This window comes from Patiria miniata, unplaced genomic scaffold, assembly GCF_015706575.1.
Source record: "Patiria miniata isolate m_02_andy unplaced genomic scaffold, ASM1570657v1 HiC_scaffold_3, whole genome shotgun sequence".
Lineage (NCBI taxonomy): Eukaryota > Metazoa > Echinodermata > Asteroidea > Valvatida > Asterinidae > Patiria > Patiria miniata.
Window position 1 is genome coordinate 18,467,054 of NW_024037069.1, and position 19,166 is coordinate 18,486,219.

The window sequence follows — 19,166 nt, forward strand, 5'->3', positions numbered from 1 at the left end:
CATAAAAATAGTGGCCGCATGAGGTCGCTGTTCGCGCTGTATTTTTACATGCATGTGCATAGCGCGTGAGGATAATGCCGACGATTGACCGCGTACGGGACGAATAACGACGAGAGCATTGACCAAGGCTAGGCAACGGACAGATCATTAAAGTAGTTAAGTGAATTTATTACCATTCCAAAAGTCAAATCCAACGTATATCTTTTGAAACATGAATGTTTAAAAAATTGTTAACAATTATACTGTTTATGGGTCAAATAACATGCAAAAGATGCTTAAATTCTTGGGTTGCTCGGCGGTTGCCAATCGGCATGACGTCAAAGGGCTTGGTCCATAGAAGCTGAAAGTTTAGTTAGGCCGTGTCCGAAACGGGCTTCCAGAGCTACGGCTACGTCTATTGTCAGCGCGTCCCCGTGTATTTTCAATGGGCGCAGACCTAGACCTAGCTCTAGACAACTGATTCGGATGCAGCCTTAGTGTTATCTCGTAAAAGAGCGCCCTCTCGCTACATTGACTGCTTGGTTTTTATCATTTCTTCCTTTTTATTAACAGACGCCGTTTTCAATGCTTGATTTCGTACGGTGGTGGCGCTTGTTCGTTGGGCACGGGATAAAGTTGCGGGTAGGTCACGGTTGTTGCTTGTCCGTCAGGCTGTTTTCTCAAACGAAGACCCAGCACGACGAAACGGGCGTTTAGTCACAGAGGCTACGGCCGCGGCTACGGACATCACGACGAGGATCGTGATGGCCCGCGGTGGGGCTTTCGATTATCTCGGTTCGTGGCTAACCCGTCTGACTTTACACGAGTCGATCCGGGCGAGCTACTCGAACGCATCCTTTATTTACCATTTATAAAAACCTAAGATAGGTTACCCATTCCTATTGGTCGAGTAATTATTAGCATCTAGACTCCAACCGGTCTTAAACATAGTCTATATGGTCGGGTACGTTGCAACTCAAACAGCACGCCGCACTGCATGTCTTTGGGACATTATTAAGCATGCCGTATGCAAATTATTAGTAAAGCTTTAAAAGGGGGTAGTGGTAGATATTAGGGTCATTCAGTACATATTTGGTCCGAAGTGACAAGGTGTACAGTGGAGTTAAGTCCATCACAAGTCCATTACGAGTCCAATCTCAAGTAAATCACAAGTCCAGTCACAAGTAACAGTTGATGAACAATAACAAAGGGTTGTCAAAAGCTCGTTTGGATAGCTCGTTAGTTGAATGGACCGATCCAGTAAGCTCCGCCCAGTGCGCACGTGGGCAAATTAACACGTGCTCCTCTAGCTCTCCAAAAATGCCACACTGCATTTTCCTGCCGCGCGCATCATACGCGCGTGCACGCATGTCGGACTTTAGTGCACGCACGTCGGACATAAATCACGGCTGTGATTGGCCAGAACACCATGGGGCGGTGCTTACTGGATTGGTCCATTGGGATTTGACTGAGGACTTGTGATTGGTTTGCAGGGACTTGATGGGCTTGACTACATGTATCCCTGCCAATTGTAACATTATGGTTTCTTGTCCCTGTTACCTTGATACTTTGTAATTTGCCATTCAAATGTAATTAAGAATGACTTCAAAAATCATCTTTTAGGCCAAAAAAAGTTCGGTTTCTGGTATGGAGCTTGCCCCAACAGTGGTGCGGCGACTTGGCTTTTTTTTTGGTTAGGCCGTGTCCGAAACGGGCTTCCAGAGCTACGGCTACGTCTATTGTCAGCGCGTCCCCGCGTATTTTCAATGGGCGCAGACCTAGACCTAGCTCTAGACAGTTGATTCGGATGCAGCCTTACTCTTTTTTTCCTTCAAATGTCGGCTGATGACTGCAAATGGTGCCCGACTAAATTAAGTGCAAAATATATGGGAGCCCAGAGAGGCCACATAAAGCTTATACTCGATCGTAACCCCATCTAAAAACGCGTTAAAATTGTGCAGCGGCACATTGTGCAACCGGAGCCTTTTTTTAGTTTGGCCTTATTAGTTGGGTAGGTAGTTTGCTATTCATTATCACTTAGGGGCGACTGCGAGTGTATAAAAACTATAAAATCACATCATGTCAGATGTAACAGGGAAAAGGGGATCCCAAATTTATAGAATGACCCTTGCACACCGTTACTCAAGTCTTAATGGACCGATCCAGTAAGCACCGCCCCATGGTATTCTGACCAATCACAGCCGTGATTTATGTCCGACATGCGTGCACAACAGTCCGACGTGCGTGCATGCGCGTATGATGCGCGCGGTAGGAAAATGCAGTGTGGCATTGGAGAGGAGCACGTGTTATTTTGCTCACGTGCGCAGTGGGAGGGGCTTACTGGATCGGTCCATTCTTGGTTAAAGTTGTACTGCTCAGCTGTAATAGCGACACGGGAAAACAGTGTAGGACCTACACTAAAAAAAATATTTTAATATATGTGAAATTCTGACAAATATATAAACAAAAGATTTGACTTTAACAAAGTTCAATTTGTAGCTAAAACTATACATCATGAGTATACAAAAGGTGATCAATGTTGTATGAGCTTTTGTACATAGCAATCATCAAATACAAAAAAATCAATGAATAATTCTAGTTTATACTTACTTAAAAGTGAGATGATACAATTACCACTTTTACTCCTTATGCGGCAATACTCGTATTGCATTTGAAAATAAAACATTTTTACAAAATAGTAGGCCATTATAATTTGCATAATTTCCTTGCAAGGATTATAAATTATCTTGCTAACTTTCCAGGAGGATTTTAGAAATCTTGGAAATCTTGTTGGCATCACGAGGTCTCATTTTCTGTGTATTTTTTTAATCGATATGCTATAATACACATCGTTAGAATCGCTACAGAAGGGCCTGCACAAAGCTTTAAATTTAAATTTGCGGATGATCATAACTGCACGTACCCCTGACCGGAAGTACGTGTATTATTAGGCCTAGTCGAGGTCACTTAGCAGGTAAAAGTCAGGATCCTTCCGGGTCACGTGCGAAGGATGTAATGGACCAATATCTCACACTTGTGTCGGGTTCAGCAAACTGTTGATCCTTCTTCTTTTTTTTACAAAGTTTTTTTTTCGGGCCTATATATTTCCGGAAAGATTTCCAGCATTTCCTTTTGTTATAAAACGGTTCGTCACACGCCTCGCTGGTGACTATGCTTTCTGCGTGTATGCAAATGAGCTGCGCCCGAAAATTCTCGTCATAGGCAATTCTAACAAAGGAGCAACTGCAGACCAGAATTTGGAGAAATTCACACGAGATATAAATATCAAAGATGAAGACGCCTGGTTTGTCTATGCTGCTATTCGCCTGTATGCTGTTTGTCGCCGGTATTGGTAGGTAGAGCAATTTTATAAAAAGATTGGGGGAGTTCTTCGGTGCATTTCTGGGGAGAAGTTCAGTTCTAAATCCACCATGATGGTTCACATGGATATTTTCCAAGTTCATGGCGACAATTATTGACAATTTAATAATAAAATTGACAATTGACAACCACAAGTTTTGGTGATCGTGAAGTGTAGGGCCCCTGTTTTGTTTTGATCAAATTAGAGTCAAAAATGCTTTTTATTGCTCAAAAATCACCATTACGATCAAAAGCAGACTTTTTTTAATTCTAATGACACCCGTTTTGCAATTTTGAACAGATTCTTGGGTAGAAATCACGATATTCCTGCGCGGTTTGTGCCTTGCGATTCAGCGCGCCGTGCGTGCTCACGGTACATCGCGCGGTGATCGCCATCTTTATTTTCGGGTCGCGTGTTGTCGCCGCGCTGTCATCGTCATTTTACCCCCAAAATTCCATCAAAAAATCAAAACCCTGCCCTGTATCTATGACATACCTGTTTATTGAGAATGTCGCCAACTAGTTTGGTAGGTCCAATAATTTTAAAGTGGATTTGTTCCCTTATAGGAACCGGGCCCTACACTTCACGATCGCCGAAGTTTTGGTTGAATTAAACAGAAATTTTTACCCAAACAATATTGGTCAAATTAACGCAGGCAAATTTCCCAGTGTGTACATGTTTCGACACATTTATTTCCCAGATCAATATATAGGAATTCGGAAACTAGCCAGCCGCACGCGCTGTGTATGTACAATACTTTAATGCGTTTCGTATGCACCGCACGCGATTTATTTTTCCAAACCACATTCTCGCTACTAAATATGGAATTATGCTGGAGGGACCCATTTATATGCAATAGTATAACGTTTAAAACTACCACATCGATCGAGTCACTGATGTAGTGTCATGGATACTATATTGGATTACAAATCCAATGGTGTGAGTTCGATCCCCATTGGATGCTTTTTTTAATTTCTTTTTCTTTGCTTCTTTTTTTTTTTCTCTTATAAAAGGTTTGTTAGTCATTTGGAACATTTTTCTTTTACCAATATGTGGTTTGGAGGATTTTTTTCAAGGAAAAATAGAGTCCCTGACTTGCAACTCAAAGTACTTCGAAATACGCCCATTACGAATGTATGTGTACAAAAAAAATATCGCGCACCGCACATTCGCTTGCTCAGGAGAGGACCGTCGTCGTCAAATAATTGGTTAAAAAAATTTGTGGTATTTTGCCCGAGTCTCAAGTCACGTAGATCGAGTCCTAGTCCAAGTCCGAGTCCACAGGGTCGAGTCCGAGTCCGAGTCATTTGTCATTGTGACTCGAGTCCGAGTCGTGACTCGATTCGAGTCTGAGTCTCGGAAAATGGGACACGAGTCGAGTCCGAGTCACGAGTCGTACCAGTCTGGTAGCTGTTTCCTTTTTTTACATCCTTTTTTTTACATCCAGGATCATGTGCCGCTCTTGACTGCTACACTTGCTCTTTTCCCGCCGGTAATTGTGGGGATCCGTTCGACCCGGCCGGCGTGTCGACAATGACATGTCCTAGCGGTAATGTCTGTACGGTAAGTTGGATTTGACACGTTGTTGTTTTTTATTCTAAGGACCCTCAATCATTTCATGTAACAGTACTAAATCCTCCAACTGCAATGTGATTTCCACACACCCTACCGAGTAAGGCCGGGTTAATATCGGGCAAAATTTGGTTTTGGATAAAGTTCTGTTTAGATGTAAACTCCGGCTAACCGTCTTTTATTTAGTTGATTTTATATAGCCTCTTCAACTTTTCTCCCGAAGATCATGTACGTAAATTTTAATGTCTTAAGGACATGATAGCGAAGAGCAATGCTCAACATAATACAACTGTTGAAAATCAATATGAATGCCCCACCACAGTCTTCTCATTTCACCCTTCGTGACTGTAATTTCTTTGAAATTCATGTCTTAATTCGATTACAAATCCACCCCAACCCCTTAGGCCCAAAAGATAAGTTCTGGTGGCACTGAGCTGTATTCTAGAAGTTGCACCGAGCCTAGTGGTTGCACACCCGGCTGCATTACCTCCCCTGAGGCGGGAACCGTATGCAGTTACTGCTGTAACGAGGATCTGTGTAACAGCAGATCTATTGCGGACGCAGTTGAAGACATCCTTCACTGCTACCTTTGTGCATACAGTTCGGATCCCTCTGCTAGCAACATCAGCTCCCCAGCGTGTAACGATCCGTTCGACCCGAACGGCGACGGGGTAGTGCAATTTCCATGCGCCGATGGACAGTGCGGGGTAAGTTTGTTAAATAACCTACAGTTTAAATTTATTTGTTTATATAGTGGCAGCGTAAGGTTGTTATCAATATTATAAAATCATGAAGTGTGATCATTCTTTGCAGAGTTGGGCTTAAGGATTATCTTGCGCCATTATTTTCCCTCCTGTTAGGTTTTAACGACCAACTACATGGAGCAAAGCACCCTCAACAGGCTGTGCATATCCAACAGCACTTTCCCCGGGGGTGCACCCCTGGGTGTGACGCCCAGAATATCACCTGTCAAACCTGCTGCTCTGACAACCTGTGCAACGGGGGACTTGTTGAGGGCGTGGCGACGACGCCCAGCGCGGCGCCCCCACCGACCGCCGGTGCCGGCCAGGCCTCCCTCGCCGCCATTTTGCTGGTTTCTGTGGGTCTGCTCGTGGCTTTGCGTTAGATATTCACACCTTGAGTGTCTTCATCCGTAGGCCAACACAGAATTCACTAACCAGACCTATTTTAAGTGTTTTCAGTAGAAACAGGTTTTTCTTTTAAATTGTTTGAGGCTTAGATTTGCTTTATAATTGCGAGCAGGCCTTCAGTTACATGTAATACTGTCTTTATTCTGCAAATTTACGATTTAGTTCAAATTTATTTTCGATTGATCACATGATCCATTCTTCTTCGTTTAATCTATGGGTAGGCCTAATACATTGTAATGGATATCGGCTAGCAAGGTTGCCAAAAGCTAAACGTTGTTTGACTGCTTCACTATTGGCTGATGACTCGGAACCAAATTAAGACAAGATTTGTGTTCAGCATGATTGACTAAAAACAGTAAAGCAAAGTGACTTTATTACAAATGCCTGAAGTTTTGGCTAACACTACTGTAAATGTAGTCCGATTTTTCAATATAATATAAGTTGTTACCAAGTTGGAAAAAAAATAGTTAGTTACAATTTTCGTTTGGAAAGACAAGGATGAACTTGAAGCTTTCAGACTGGTTCCCGGTCCCTATAAAATATCACTAGCACTTGTTGCGGGGAATGTCAAGTACCAATTCTTTGGTTGAGCACTGTGTTTACAATGACCATTTATTCCACACTTGAACAATATTTGAATACACATTGATTAACAAAACTGGTTGAAGCGAACTGAGACAAAGATTAAATCAAATCAATGAACTGAATGAGTTCAACTGAGTGAGTAGCTGAAATTGAATGAACGGGTTGATGAAGTGGCACACCCAGGATTTTTTTTGGGGGGGCGGGGCTCACAATTTTTTTTCAAATTGTTTTGAAGTTTTTTGTTTTGTTTTTTGGGGAGGACTATTTTGACGTTGGTGGCACCACTTACCCCCCCCCCCCCTCCATTTTACTACTCGGAAATAGGCCACATACATATCACCAATGTCAAATCGTGGGACTAACAAAAATTTACAAAAAAAACCCAAAAAACCCAAATTACGACCTCTTGGGGCGGGGGGCGTCAAGCCCTTCGAGCCCCCCCCCCCCCCCTTGAGTGCGCCACTGGTTGAATGAATGAGGAAATTGTCACAGGGCACTCAGAAAGATATAACTATTAATGAGTAAACGTCATAGCTTGAAACAATGATCAAGTAAGTTGGTTGTACTGAGAAAGACCAGTGACGTGTGTGCATGGGCGTCGCGGGGGGGGGGCAACCCTTGCCCCCCCCCCCCCGGAAAAGCAAAAAAAAAGGAACCAAAAAAAAAGAAAAAAAAAAAAAAGAGGCGCGAAGACAAAGTGGTGTAAAGTTAATGAGTTGGGGGGGGGGGGGAATGTCCCTGCCCTCCTCTAAAACTGATAAATCGAGAATGTGTTGAGAAATACAAGCATTTTTTGGCCAACAAAATTTTTGCCCCCCATTAGAAAAAATTCTGGCGAAGCCCATGCTTGTGTGTGGGCAGTGAAGGTAATTTGCTCTGTATAAAACAATAGGAACTTTAGTGTACACATTGCATATAGGCACACTGCATGTGAGTATACAACAATGAGTAATGCATCCAGTAGAATTTATCGTTATACAGGAGTGATCATTAAAATTCAAAAGGAACATTGATGATTAAAGTATGATAATTAACTGAAAATTAAGACGAATTGATAATTAAGAATTGATGATCTGAAAACGCTATACACATGCACTCACTCTCAATCCGCGGTAGTGGGCAGATAGCATAATTATTTGGAGGAATTGTGCCGTTGTTGATAAAAGCATGACATTTGGCACACAGTCAGACTATGTAAGAACATAGGCGTAGCCAGCGGGGGGGGAGGGGGTATTTATCCCCCCCCCCCCAATATTTTGTCAAGACTGCCCTTTTCTATTCAAATGCCCTTTTTTTCACCAGCGCTTACCCTCCCACCAATATTTTGTAAAGAGTGCCTTTTTTGGTAACAAGGCAGTCTTTTTTTTTTTTGAACAAGTGCCCTTGTTAAAATTAAGTGGTGGCCTTTTTGGTGCCATCGGCCGTTGCAGGTGCCTTTTTTTTGTTAATTTCGCGCATGTATCGACGTTTAAAGCACCATATATTGTCCGTTAGTGTGCCTATAATCGTCGGTTTTGAACAGCTCCCCCATCGACAGATGGTACCCCCCCCCCCCTTCACTATTTGATTTTACGGAGGCCAAGTGTCCGGGTAAAAAACGTGTCTACATTTCAGCACGGATGTGCAAGTGCCCTTTTCCAAACAAATTTACCCCCCAATAAAAATGACCGTGCTACGCCACTGAAGAAAGATATGTTGGCTACATATTGTCCTTTGAAAAAATGTAGGTAGAATAACAAGCAATTTTAAAAGTGGCTGCCATTGCCTGATATTCTAGCTATATTTTTTCAACGGGACAAATCTGCGATGGCCCAAGAGCCATATATCTTTCTCATGACATATGCTTACTCTGTTTGACTGTGTATCAAAATTAATACTAGCCTTATATGTCATCAAAGGCACGCTGTGTGATCAGGCAGGGAACTATTTCTTTTGGACATTACCTAGTTAAGTTGTGACTCATACTTACGTCGGAAAAAAATCACACAATTCAGCTTTTTTTAGTGGAACCATTATGTTTTAATTTGTAAAACAAATGCATCATTGCGGGTTTAAGAAATCTCATCGCACATACTCACACATTAGGCCTACTTTTGGTTTGATGGCTCAGTCATTTCAATGCGCAAAGTATACTGCAAACTGAATATTTTGTTAAGCTCACTTTCATCCTGAAGAGTAAACAAACTCCTGAAACTATAAAAAAAAAAGTGACAATGAACACTGTGGGCAATTCCACGGAGAAGCGGACATGGCGAAATGGAAATTGGAAATTTATAATGGCCTATATCCTCACAGAACTACAAGCATCACAACAAATTAAAGGGGGCAACAAAATCTTTCATTTATGTCACAGGTTATTCTCAAGCTTTGTCTGAGAACCTATGTCTGTTCGTTTTAAAACGACGAAACTTTGCTCAGAATAAAAATCACACAGATAGCAGAAATTAAAGTTGGTCCTTTCCCCTATGAATTCACTCTGTTATTATTTCATCAACACATCATAAATCGTCAATGTCAACAGTGATTGGTCAAGAATAAATTGTAAAAGAATCACCAAAAATCCGAAATCATACGTGTGACTTTTCAGTGGTGTAACGTTTCGAAACAACAATGCAATCCAAACAATGGTAAAAAACAAACAACTGCAACGAAAATTACTTGGAAAGACCAAAAAAATGTCAAAGAATGTGACAGACGATTTACCCAAAATCTCAGATCATGTGAACCCAAAGAAAAGAATTTGCAAGTGTTCAAGGTCAACAAACTTCAAATTTTGTGTAAGTCAAAAGTCAACAGGCATGCATAGGTTCAGCATGAATGAATATAAACAAGCGCAATGCAGTCAAAAAACTGAAACATCATCACGAAGAATTATAGTAATGTGCCGAACCTGTATGGGTTGGGTATTCAAACTGTATCTTTTCCGCTTCAGAAGGCCGGGGATATATGGCCTCGACACGGGGATCTGTCTGCTTTTACATGTACTAGATTGAGATTGCTATTTAGATCATTTTTTCCTACTGACTTATATCGCCACAACTAATTTACCCACCGTTGCTTAGTATACTGAACGCACCCATTAAAAATGTTTGGTATCATCGCGGGAAACTTCAAGTATAGGCATACAAAAAAGTAAAATTTTTCATGAATTCAACAAAGCACACGGATCAACAGTTCTGGACACCTGATGAGTATGGTGCAAAAATGAATTCATAATTCACACTTTCTGTATTTTTAAATGTTTAAAGCTACATGTACATATTCACGATCGATGTAACATGGTGATCTGTTCATGTGTCACGTCGTTTAAATATCATGTCGTTTTGTCGTTTTCATAATCACCGAGTATAATGTGATCTGCACATGTAATGTTCAAGGGATCACGCTGTTTTCTGACGCTATTTAGATCCCTGAATATGTTGACATCCGCCAGTTGGTGCACTGTCTTGTCTTGGTCAAGGCAACGGACAGATCATTAATAAAAGTAGTTAAGTGAATTTATTACCGTTCCAAAAGTCAAATCCAACGTATATCCCTTGAAACATGAATGTTAAAAAAATTGTTGACAATTATACTGTTTATGGGTCAAATAGCATGCAAAAGATGCTTAACTTCTTGGGTTGCTCGGCGGTTGCCAGTCGGCATGACGTCACATGGCTTGGTCCATAGAAGCTGAAAGTTTAGTTAAGGTTTAGTTATTTCGTAAAAGAGCGCCCTTTTGCTACATTGACTGCTTGGTTTTTCTCATTCTTCCTTTTTTTTAACAGACGCCGTTTTCAATGCTTGATTTCGTACGGTGGTGGCGTTTTCGTTTTCGAGGTTGGAGTCATTGAATCAGCTATCGGTATTCTGAGCTATAGGCGTGGGGTTCGGGGCCCGCTTAAGGGCCCCTGAAAAAAATTGGATTCTCGATGCTCTGTGGTGTGATCTGAGGCAATTTCTTACCACTTTAACCAATATTTTCTAAGCAAAAGATACATTGTAGTACATAATAGGGTCCTGTAAATGAGACACAAGTTCAAAAATCGGGGGGGGGGGACATTTGATATTGTGTCCCCCACCCTTCAAAAAGTGGGGTGGGGGGGGGGGGGGGACATGTCCCCTGTCCCCCCAGGATTGACGCCCATGGCGTCATGTAGATCAATGATAATTTTTTTAGAAACTCAAAATCTCAGTGGGGGGCGACTGGGGGGGGGGGCGACAAGGTTTCATGGGGGGGGGGAGGGGCGGTCGCCCCCCCCCCACGCCCCCCGGTGGTTACGCCACTGCATTGCGGGTAGGTCACGGTAGCTGCTTGTCCGTCAGGCTGTTTTCTAAAACGAAGACCCAGCACGAAACGGGCGTTTTGTCAGAGGCCACGGCCGCGGCTACGGACATCACGACGAGGATCGTGATGGCCCGCGGCGGGGCTTTCGATTATCTCGGTTTGTGGCTAACCCGTCTGCCTTTACCCGAGTCCATCCGGGTGAGCTACTCGAACGCACCCTATATTTACCATTTACAAAAACCTAAGATAGTTTACCCATTCCTATTGGTCGAGTAATTATTAGCATCCAGACTCCAACCGGTCTTAAACATAGTCTATATAGTCGGGTACGTTGCAACTCAAACAGCACGCCGCACTGCATGTCTTTGGGACATTATTTAGCATGCCGTATGCAAATTATTATTAAAGCTTTAAAAGGGGGTAGGGGTAGATATTAGGATCATTCAATACATTTTGGGTCCGAAGTGACAGGTACAGTCGAGTTAAGTCCATCACAAGTCCGTTACGAGTCCAATCACAAGTAAATCACAAGTCCAGTCACAAGTAACAGTTGATGAACAAATAACAAAGGGTTGTCAAAAGCTCGTTTGGATAGCTCGTTAGTTGAATGGACCGATCCGGTATTCCGCCCAGTGCACACGTGGGCAAATTAACACGTGCTCCTCTCCAAAAATGCCACGCTGCATTTTCCTGCCGCGCGCATCATACGCGCGTGCACGCCATAGATATCCGGTTTGTAAGTGTGACGTCATCTCAACTTAGCCATGCTTTACTGTACATGGTGTAGCATGGCACCACTGGAACCGGAAGTTAACGCAACTTGTGTGTTTATCCAATGGGCGCTCGTAATCAGTGGTGCGTGCGCGTGTATGACGAAGTCACTTACGAACCGGATAGAACTTAAAATATAGAACTTAAAATAACTAGATCGGACGCGCGTTCGAACGCGCCATTCACTGTGCACAAAACTTCTGGGTTCTTCATGGACGCGCTGCAAAGTCACGTGAATAGGGCCACGCGCAAAGGGCAGCTGGTGAATGCTGGACGGAAAAATATCGCCAACACCCCCACCTGAATTCAGCTATGCGTTGAAGTTCTTAACAACAGGTTGACATTTTTAACTACGATTTTTGACAATGTGACATTTCATATTCCTTTGAAAAGTTACACATGAGTTTGCCTCTGTGTCTTATTTGGGGCCAAATTGGCGACTGTGTTGAAGGTTATTGATTTTCAGCCAAGAATACTAATTTGTACCGAAAAGTAGCCACATTGTGTTCTTATATCTTTAACAAAGGCAAATGTCAAAAGCGTAGTTAAATGTCAACCTGTTTCATGAGATTTTCCCCTCTTTTTTAAAATGTGCAATAAAAATCAACCGTTACTTGCCTATCAGAAAAACATAAACTTTTAAATTTACCAACATCAAAATGAAATAACAGAAAAACATTTTGCAAATGAGCAACGACAAAAAACGGGCACTCGAAATATTGCGTTGCTTTAATAATAATAATAGCTTTATTTACAGATGGTATCCATGTCACCTAACAGATGATTTTCAATGGGCCATCATTTAATACTGCTAACCTCAATAGGAACATTACATTTGAAAGGAATGGATGACTACAAAAACAAGTCTCTGGCCATCTGTTGTGAGTACTGAACAATCTAATACTTAAATAACTTTTAGGTATAAATAAACAATTTTTATACAATGAACACTTACTCGTTAGCTAATAAATAATCTGATGAAATGGCAGTTTCATATCCATATCATCCATTAATCAAGATGTCAAGAATATCATTGCTCATGAAAAAAATACATTTGGTTGTCACCATCCGAATATTTATGTGAAGGTCTAGCCTATGCAACCACCAGCAGGTGAGTATTGCTTCCCATAAATTTATGAACCAGAATAAGTCCAGTATATTTTCCTCATATGCATGAACGCAAACAGAGGGCTATTCAATCTTTCAATTTCTGAGGAGCAACAATAAGACGATAACGAAATACCAAGCGAAACTTGTTAAATTTTAGCTATGGTCCACGCACGAGGCCCAGTTATGCATGCGTGGCCAGCTATCTCCTCACTGTACGCACAGTCGGCAGTGCAATCTTTTTTTCTGACGAAGACGTACGCTTTTGTCGAGCAGTGCAAACTTCTTCATCTGTTCACTATGATTGTGATTCGTTGAGCAAAGCGCAGTTTTCCCAGCTCCAGCAAAGTGACTTCCAATTGTAGAATAGGAAACTGTGTTTCCATCTGGTCGGCCATCTCTGGAGTTAAACAAGTTGCTCCTCTTACAGGCCTTTTACCACCTCTCTGACGGATAAGATATTTTCGACATGATCGTCGATTTTCCTGCCGGAGTTGTCTGTTTTCCTGTTCAGACTTGGATTATATAGCCTTCCTGCTACTTCCGAGGGTAGATCCATTTCAGGTGGTAGACTGTATGCATGCTCTATCGCTGATGTTTGTTTTGCCGGTACAGCCATGCACTGAAGCAATATCTTCGACGGGGGCTTGGGTCGGTTCTTTCCTTGCCGTTGGCAGCTTTGCTCTCTCGTGCTGAAGTCCATACACGAGACTGTAGTCTTTCTACGAAATAAAACAAATAATAAAGCACATGATAGGCCTTTAAATACATGACAGTAATTATCGATAGCCTATCCTGGCCCCAAGGCTCATTGTAATACTTACAGGCTTCAAATGAGTCGGGTAGTCTTCAAAGATTGACGATACGGCATCGACACGCAGACGTGTTCCCCCCCCCCCCCCCCATTCCACCTTGAAACACTCTGCAGGGAAATTAGGCCATCAGCTGAAACTCAAAAACCGGCTGTAAAATGAGTTTCGTTCCAGCAACACTGGGTCTACTTTTTTAATGCACATATGTGTGGTTCAGTACATCACAAACACTATGTCAAAAGTTCTCCAGAAAATATGCTGCAGTTTTTTTTTTTACACTTCATCAAAGTTTGCCAATGTTATGTACATGTATGTATGCTAAACACCGACATTTTCCGGTTTGAGGCCTTGCATTGGCACTTCCAATTTCAAAACGACAGCACTATAGCTTGTCACATCCTACACTCTAGAAACTCAGTCTGCTCAGTCTTTTTCTGGGTCAAAATTTGACCCCTTTTTGAGTCATAAATGACCCATTTGGAGTAAAAAAAGACATGTTTCTCGGTCATTTTGACTGAAATGTGTATTTTTTTTACCCAGAAAAGGACTGAGCAAATTTGGATTCAGATTCTGGGTCAATCTGACCCAGGATATTTTAGAGTTAAAGAATATGTTTTATGTACATTGGCAATTGGGTAACACAGAACATGACCCTTTGTTTTCTCATCTGGTAGACATCACCACAGTCCCTCTTCCAACAATATTTCACTGTAATCCAACTTGTTATTTGACAGCATACAACAATGCAATTATTTTGAAGGTTTATAATGCAGTGGTGGAACCAGCTCATCATTAATGAAAGTAAGGGGGGGGGTGCCAAAAATGGAGGTGTCTTTAGAGTAAATAAATACTGGTACATGTAACCAGCAGGAGAAACAGGAAAGCAGGCAAGACATGCCCCTTCAAACAAAGCAAACTAACATGTAAAAAAAAAAAAAAAAAAAGGGGTCCTATGCCCCCAAACCCTCTGGATTTGCTATGGTGAACCAGGTACGTCACTTAAAGAATCTCTACTTGTAAGAAAAACCACCTTTTTGGAATGAAAAAGGCTTTAAATACAATTATATATCAAAGGACCATAAGAAGTCAGAGTCTGGTTTAATAATTTCAGAAATCAACCATTGTATATTTATTTGCTATCTGATCGAAACAGCCCTGGCCATCTTGGTTTGGAGAAAAGCCTTAAGATCAGTCTTTTGTTAAAGAAAATGTCAGCTATTTATTTATTGATACATTGATTAGCACCGAAAAAAGTTTACATGTATATCAATAAAAAGAAAACAAAACCTTAACTCATGCTATTTTGTATGCTTACACAGTAAAGAGAGTGATTTGGCTCGTCATATGTGGCTAGTCTCACTGTTAAAATTCACAGAATTTGCTTTTCTACTGGTACTTATTTTTAATTAATGAAAAGAATAAAAATGAATAAAACCAACACTAATGAACAGAAGGATACATGTACATGTAGTTTTGAAATCTAGAAGTTACTCCTTATTTTCATTAAAATGTCAAATGCTAACTAGTCGTGCTGATACAACTTCAAGTAAATGTTATCACTACATCAAAGTTCTCATCAAATCTTGTGCAGTAACGGCATAACAACAGGATGGAGCGTATGTCTTGCTTTCTAAGCCAAAGTTTCAGTTTTGAATCCTCCTCTGTAGTCGCCAGAGATTCAACCACACCTCCAGCAGATAAAGTAGCAGTGTAGATGATGTCGCATATATTCAAGGAAAGAGAGCTGTGGATATTCTCTTCTAAGCCGATATGTCAACTTACCAGTTCTGTATAAAAAAAAAAATAGTAAAATATAGACAGGTTTAGTATCTGATGATCAAAAACAATGATTACTGTGGACATGCTTAGAAGAAAGAAAACAACTTGTTCAATCTAGAGTTAAATTACTAGAAAGATCATGTGCTCGATCCTTTTGCCTTCCACTGTAAATATGTAAACATTGGTAGCTTTTGAGAACCAACCTTTTCAGCTTCCAAAGCAATATCAAGAAGTTTTCATTTTGAATATTCTATTAAAGTTTATTTTTGTTTTTAGCACTCTAAATAACAATCGAAACGTCTTACCGGTATAAAGATCCAAGGCCAGTTCCTTCGGCTTCTAAATCATTTCATGATTCCAACAGTTCAGCAAGCTGGGACATTCTCATGAAACTTAGTTGTTGATCGGGGTTGAACAGTCAGTCGCAAAACATCTCCCTTTTCCCGACGTTCATCCTTGATATATATAGAATCAAATAGTAATTTTTATAAAAAGCTATTTTGCTATTTTATACAAACGGAAAGACCACCCTCATAGCTCCTCCATAAAAGTATCCTTCAACAATGGAGAAAGAGACTGCACAACATTTCATTATGGGATTTTGTGCAGTACCCGTTGTACTTTGGCAGCTTACTGTTAGACATTTATTTTCAGTGCCAGAGGTACTCGGTTTGAATCATGGAATTTTAAAAAAAAAAAATTTACTGGGGTTTTCAAAGAAGATATATTTGTCATTGAAGACATTTTCCTTCATTGACTTTAGAGAATTTCCTTAAAAGGAAAGTAAAGTCCGAGAACCATTCGGTAGACAAGTGACGTACCCAACAGTCGACTGCCGTAGAGAAAAAAAGGTGGGTTTTTTATTACCAGGTATCTGTTATCATTTTGAATGGTATCTTTTGCAAGAAAATAAAATGTTCCTATGCATTTTCAGTTGACGCCATCCAAATCAATGCCGTTCTGTGCATTCACGGTGCATCATGGTAACAACCAGCTTTGTTTTCGCATTGCGTTTTTATTGTTTTTATCGTTGCGTCACCCCCCAGTTTCCCTCAAAGAAATTAAAACCGTACCCTTAATTCAAGGCAATTTAACCCAAACATACATTTTTGTCCTCTTTTGGGGCACATAAATACACAATCGCCTTCATTAAAATGTCATGTAGGCCTACCTCCAACGGAAGTTCTGCTTGTTGTACTGTAATGTAGCAGCTTGTCCTTGAATTGAGGTTTTCATCGAAATCAAAATCCTGGTTGAGTTTGTGTGCAGCATGACATGTGGATAGGCAATTCAAAGAAACTTTAACTTTGCCCGGAGCTTTTTCGGTGAAGAAATCTGGGTCTCAGCTGAAGTGTCTGGTTTGCGTTTGTTTGCAGCATTGAGACGTTTACTATCTATAAAAACCGCCACGGGTGAGGTCGGCCGGCCGGACTGCCTTGTTTACATGCGCCGGTTATGCCGGTAGTGTACTGTACATGTACAGACACAGCAGATACACGGGCACGGCCCACACATCGTGGGTATATTCAGCGATGCCACTGTGAAATTCAGCCACTCTTTGCACAGGAAGTGAACTTACTATCACCAGACATCAGATCCTTCGCATTTTCCCCCTCAAACGTGACAGATTATGTGTGCAAACACAGGCTTTTTTGCATCGGTCGATGTTTACGTTGACGCACTTTTGGCAATGGACGCCGCCATGTTTGTTAAGTGTCATGACCTGCGACCTCATATCTGGTGTCTAATTGGACAGTTCACATCACATGGTACGATGCGTCACACGCGGCGGATTTTTTTAACGTAGGCGCGGTACGTTTTTGAACGTCCACAATGGGCAAATAGTTCGCTTTTTCGAGTCAAATTATAAAAAAACTGCGGGACGAAATGTGGAGAACTTTTGTAGTATCATTCTTTGGCAGTGTATTTCGGTAGAACTGTTAAATTTTTTTAGACCCGCGATTGCTGGAGCGAAACGAACGAATTTTCCCATCCAGCTGACGGCCTAAATGGTCGCTGCAAAGACGATCGTGCTTTGTTGGATTCCATTTGCTGCCATTTGGAATATTTCTCATTGATGTGTTCAAACTAGGAGAATGGTGCATTTTCTTTAATCACCCACATCCCACAACAAAAAGTGACTCCCAATCCTCGTTCCAACGCGGAGTCGGACTATTATTGAAAAGCAGGAGAGGGGAGGGTGATGTTAGGCCAGAAATAATTGTTATTCGATGTTCAGGATCAGGAGTACCATCTTAACTTTTAAAACAATACACTGTAAATATTTTAAGTAGGCCCTACGCGGCTATTACAAAATTCGGAGGACTGGATCACACATGGGGGATTTTTCTCCACACCCATTCCTGTGATTTATGCCCATTTGGCATTGCGAAACGTAGCCTATATTGAGTTAATTTTTATAAAAGCTGTCTTGTTCGAAATGTACTCTCAAGAGATAAATTCTGTGTATTAAGTTACTCACACATGATGTTAACTTCTTGAGAGCCTGTCCTCCGGGTCCCATTCTCCGTCTTAGTTGAACTTTGCTGCCGCACAGATTGCCACCATTTTCAAGCAGTGATGGAGTACAAGTGATCGTCATGCCGAAGAAATGCGCGTTTAAATTGTTGACCCTATTCACGTGACCAATGGCAGCGTCCTGTCAAAACGCGCGTATCATACGCGCGTCCGATCTAGTTTTTTAAGTTCTATCCGGTTCGTTAGTAAAAACGTCATACACGCACGCGCACCACTGATTACTAGCGCCCATTGGCTACAAACGCTCAAGCTGCGTTAACTTCCGGTTCCAATCGTGCAGAAAGTGCTGGAGGTGACGTCACACTAACGAACCGGATATCTATGGTGCACGCATGTCGGACTTTAGTGCACGCACGTCGGACATAAATCACGGCTGTGATTGGTCAGAACACCATGGGGCGGTGCTTACTGGATCGGTCCATTGGAATTTGACTGAGGACTTGTGATTGGTTTGCAGGGACTTGATGGACTTGACTACATGTATCCCTGCCAAACATTATGGTTTCTTGTCCCTGTTACCTTGATACTTTGTAATTTGCCATTCCAATGTAATTAATAATGACTTCAAAAACCATCTTTTAGGCCCCGAAAAAGTTCAGTTTCTGGTATGGAGCTTGCCCCAAAAGTGGTGCGGCGAAACGGCTTTTTTTTAACCTTTTTTTCCCTTCAAAATGTCGGCTGATGACTGCCAATGGTGCCAGACTAAATTTAGTGCAAAATATATGGGAGCCCAGAGAGGCCACATAAAGCTTATACTCGATCGTAACCCCATCTAAAAACACGTTAAAATTGTGCAGCAGCAGGATTCCAGTCAAAACAATGAGTTTGGCAGTTTTGAGACATCATCTTACATTGAAAAAAAAAATCTTTTTAGTTTTGCCGACGCGCATGGCTACGGCGACGCGCGCGCATACCAGAAACCGGGAGCCTTTTTTGTTTGGCCTTTAGTTGGGTAGGTAGTTTGCTATTCATTATCACTTAGGGGCGGCTGCGAGTGCATCAAAACTATAGAATCATATCATGTCAGGGACAGGGACAGGGGGGAAAGGGGATCCCAAATTTATAGAATGACCCTTGCATACCGTTACTCAAGTCTTATTGGACCGATCCAGTAAGCACCGCCCCATGGTCATTCTGAACAATCACAGCCGTGATTTATGTCCGACATGCGTGCACAACAGTCCGACATGCGTGCACGCGCGTATGATGCGCGCGGTAGGAAAATGCAGTGTGGCATTGGAGAG

At 41.7% G+C, this 19,166-nt stretch overlaps 1 protein-coding gene and 1 long non-coding RNA gene across 2 annotated transcripts; one reads left to right on the forward strand and one right to left on the reverse strand.

The window, feature by feature from the left end:
* Positions 1 to 3,028: 3,028 nt before the first annotated feature.
* Positions 3,029 to 6,770, forward strand: LOC119736968. Its single transcript, XM_038211014.1, has 4 exons — positions 3,029 to 3,331; positions 4,788 to 4,903; positions 5,317 to 5,619; positions 5,773 to 6,770. The coding sequence occupies exons 1-4, from the start codon at positions 3,271 to 3,273 to the stop codon at positions 6,067 to 6,069; spliced, it is 777 nt and encodes a 258-aa protein (XP_038066942.1). The 5' UTR covers positions 3,029 to 3,270; the 3' UTR covers positions 6,070 to 6,770.
* A 7,938-nt stretch (positions 6,771 to 14,708) lies between these two features.
* LOC119737017 lies at positions 14,709 to 17,297 on the reverse strand. Its single transcript, XR_005272334.1, has 3 exons — positions 16,556 to 17,297; positions 15,690 to 15,839; positions 14,709 to 15,392 (listed from the first exon to the last, which is right to left on the reverse strand). It is a non-coding gene; the product is annotated as an uncharacterized LOC119737017 (long non-coding RNA).
* Positions 17,298 to 19,166: the final 1,869 nt, after the last annotated feature.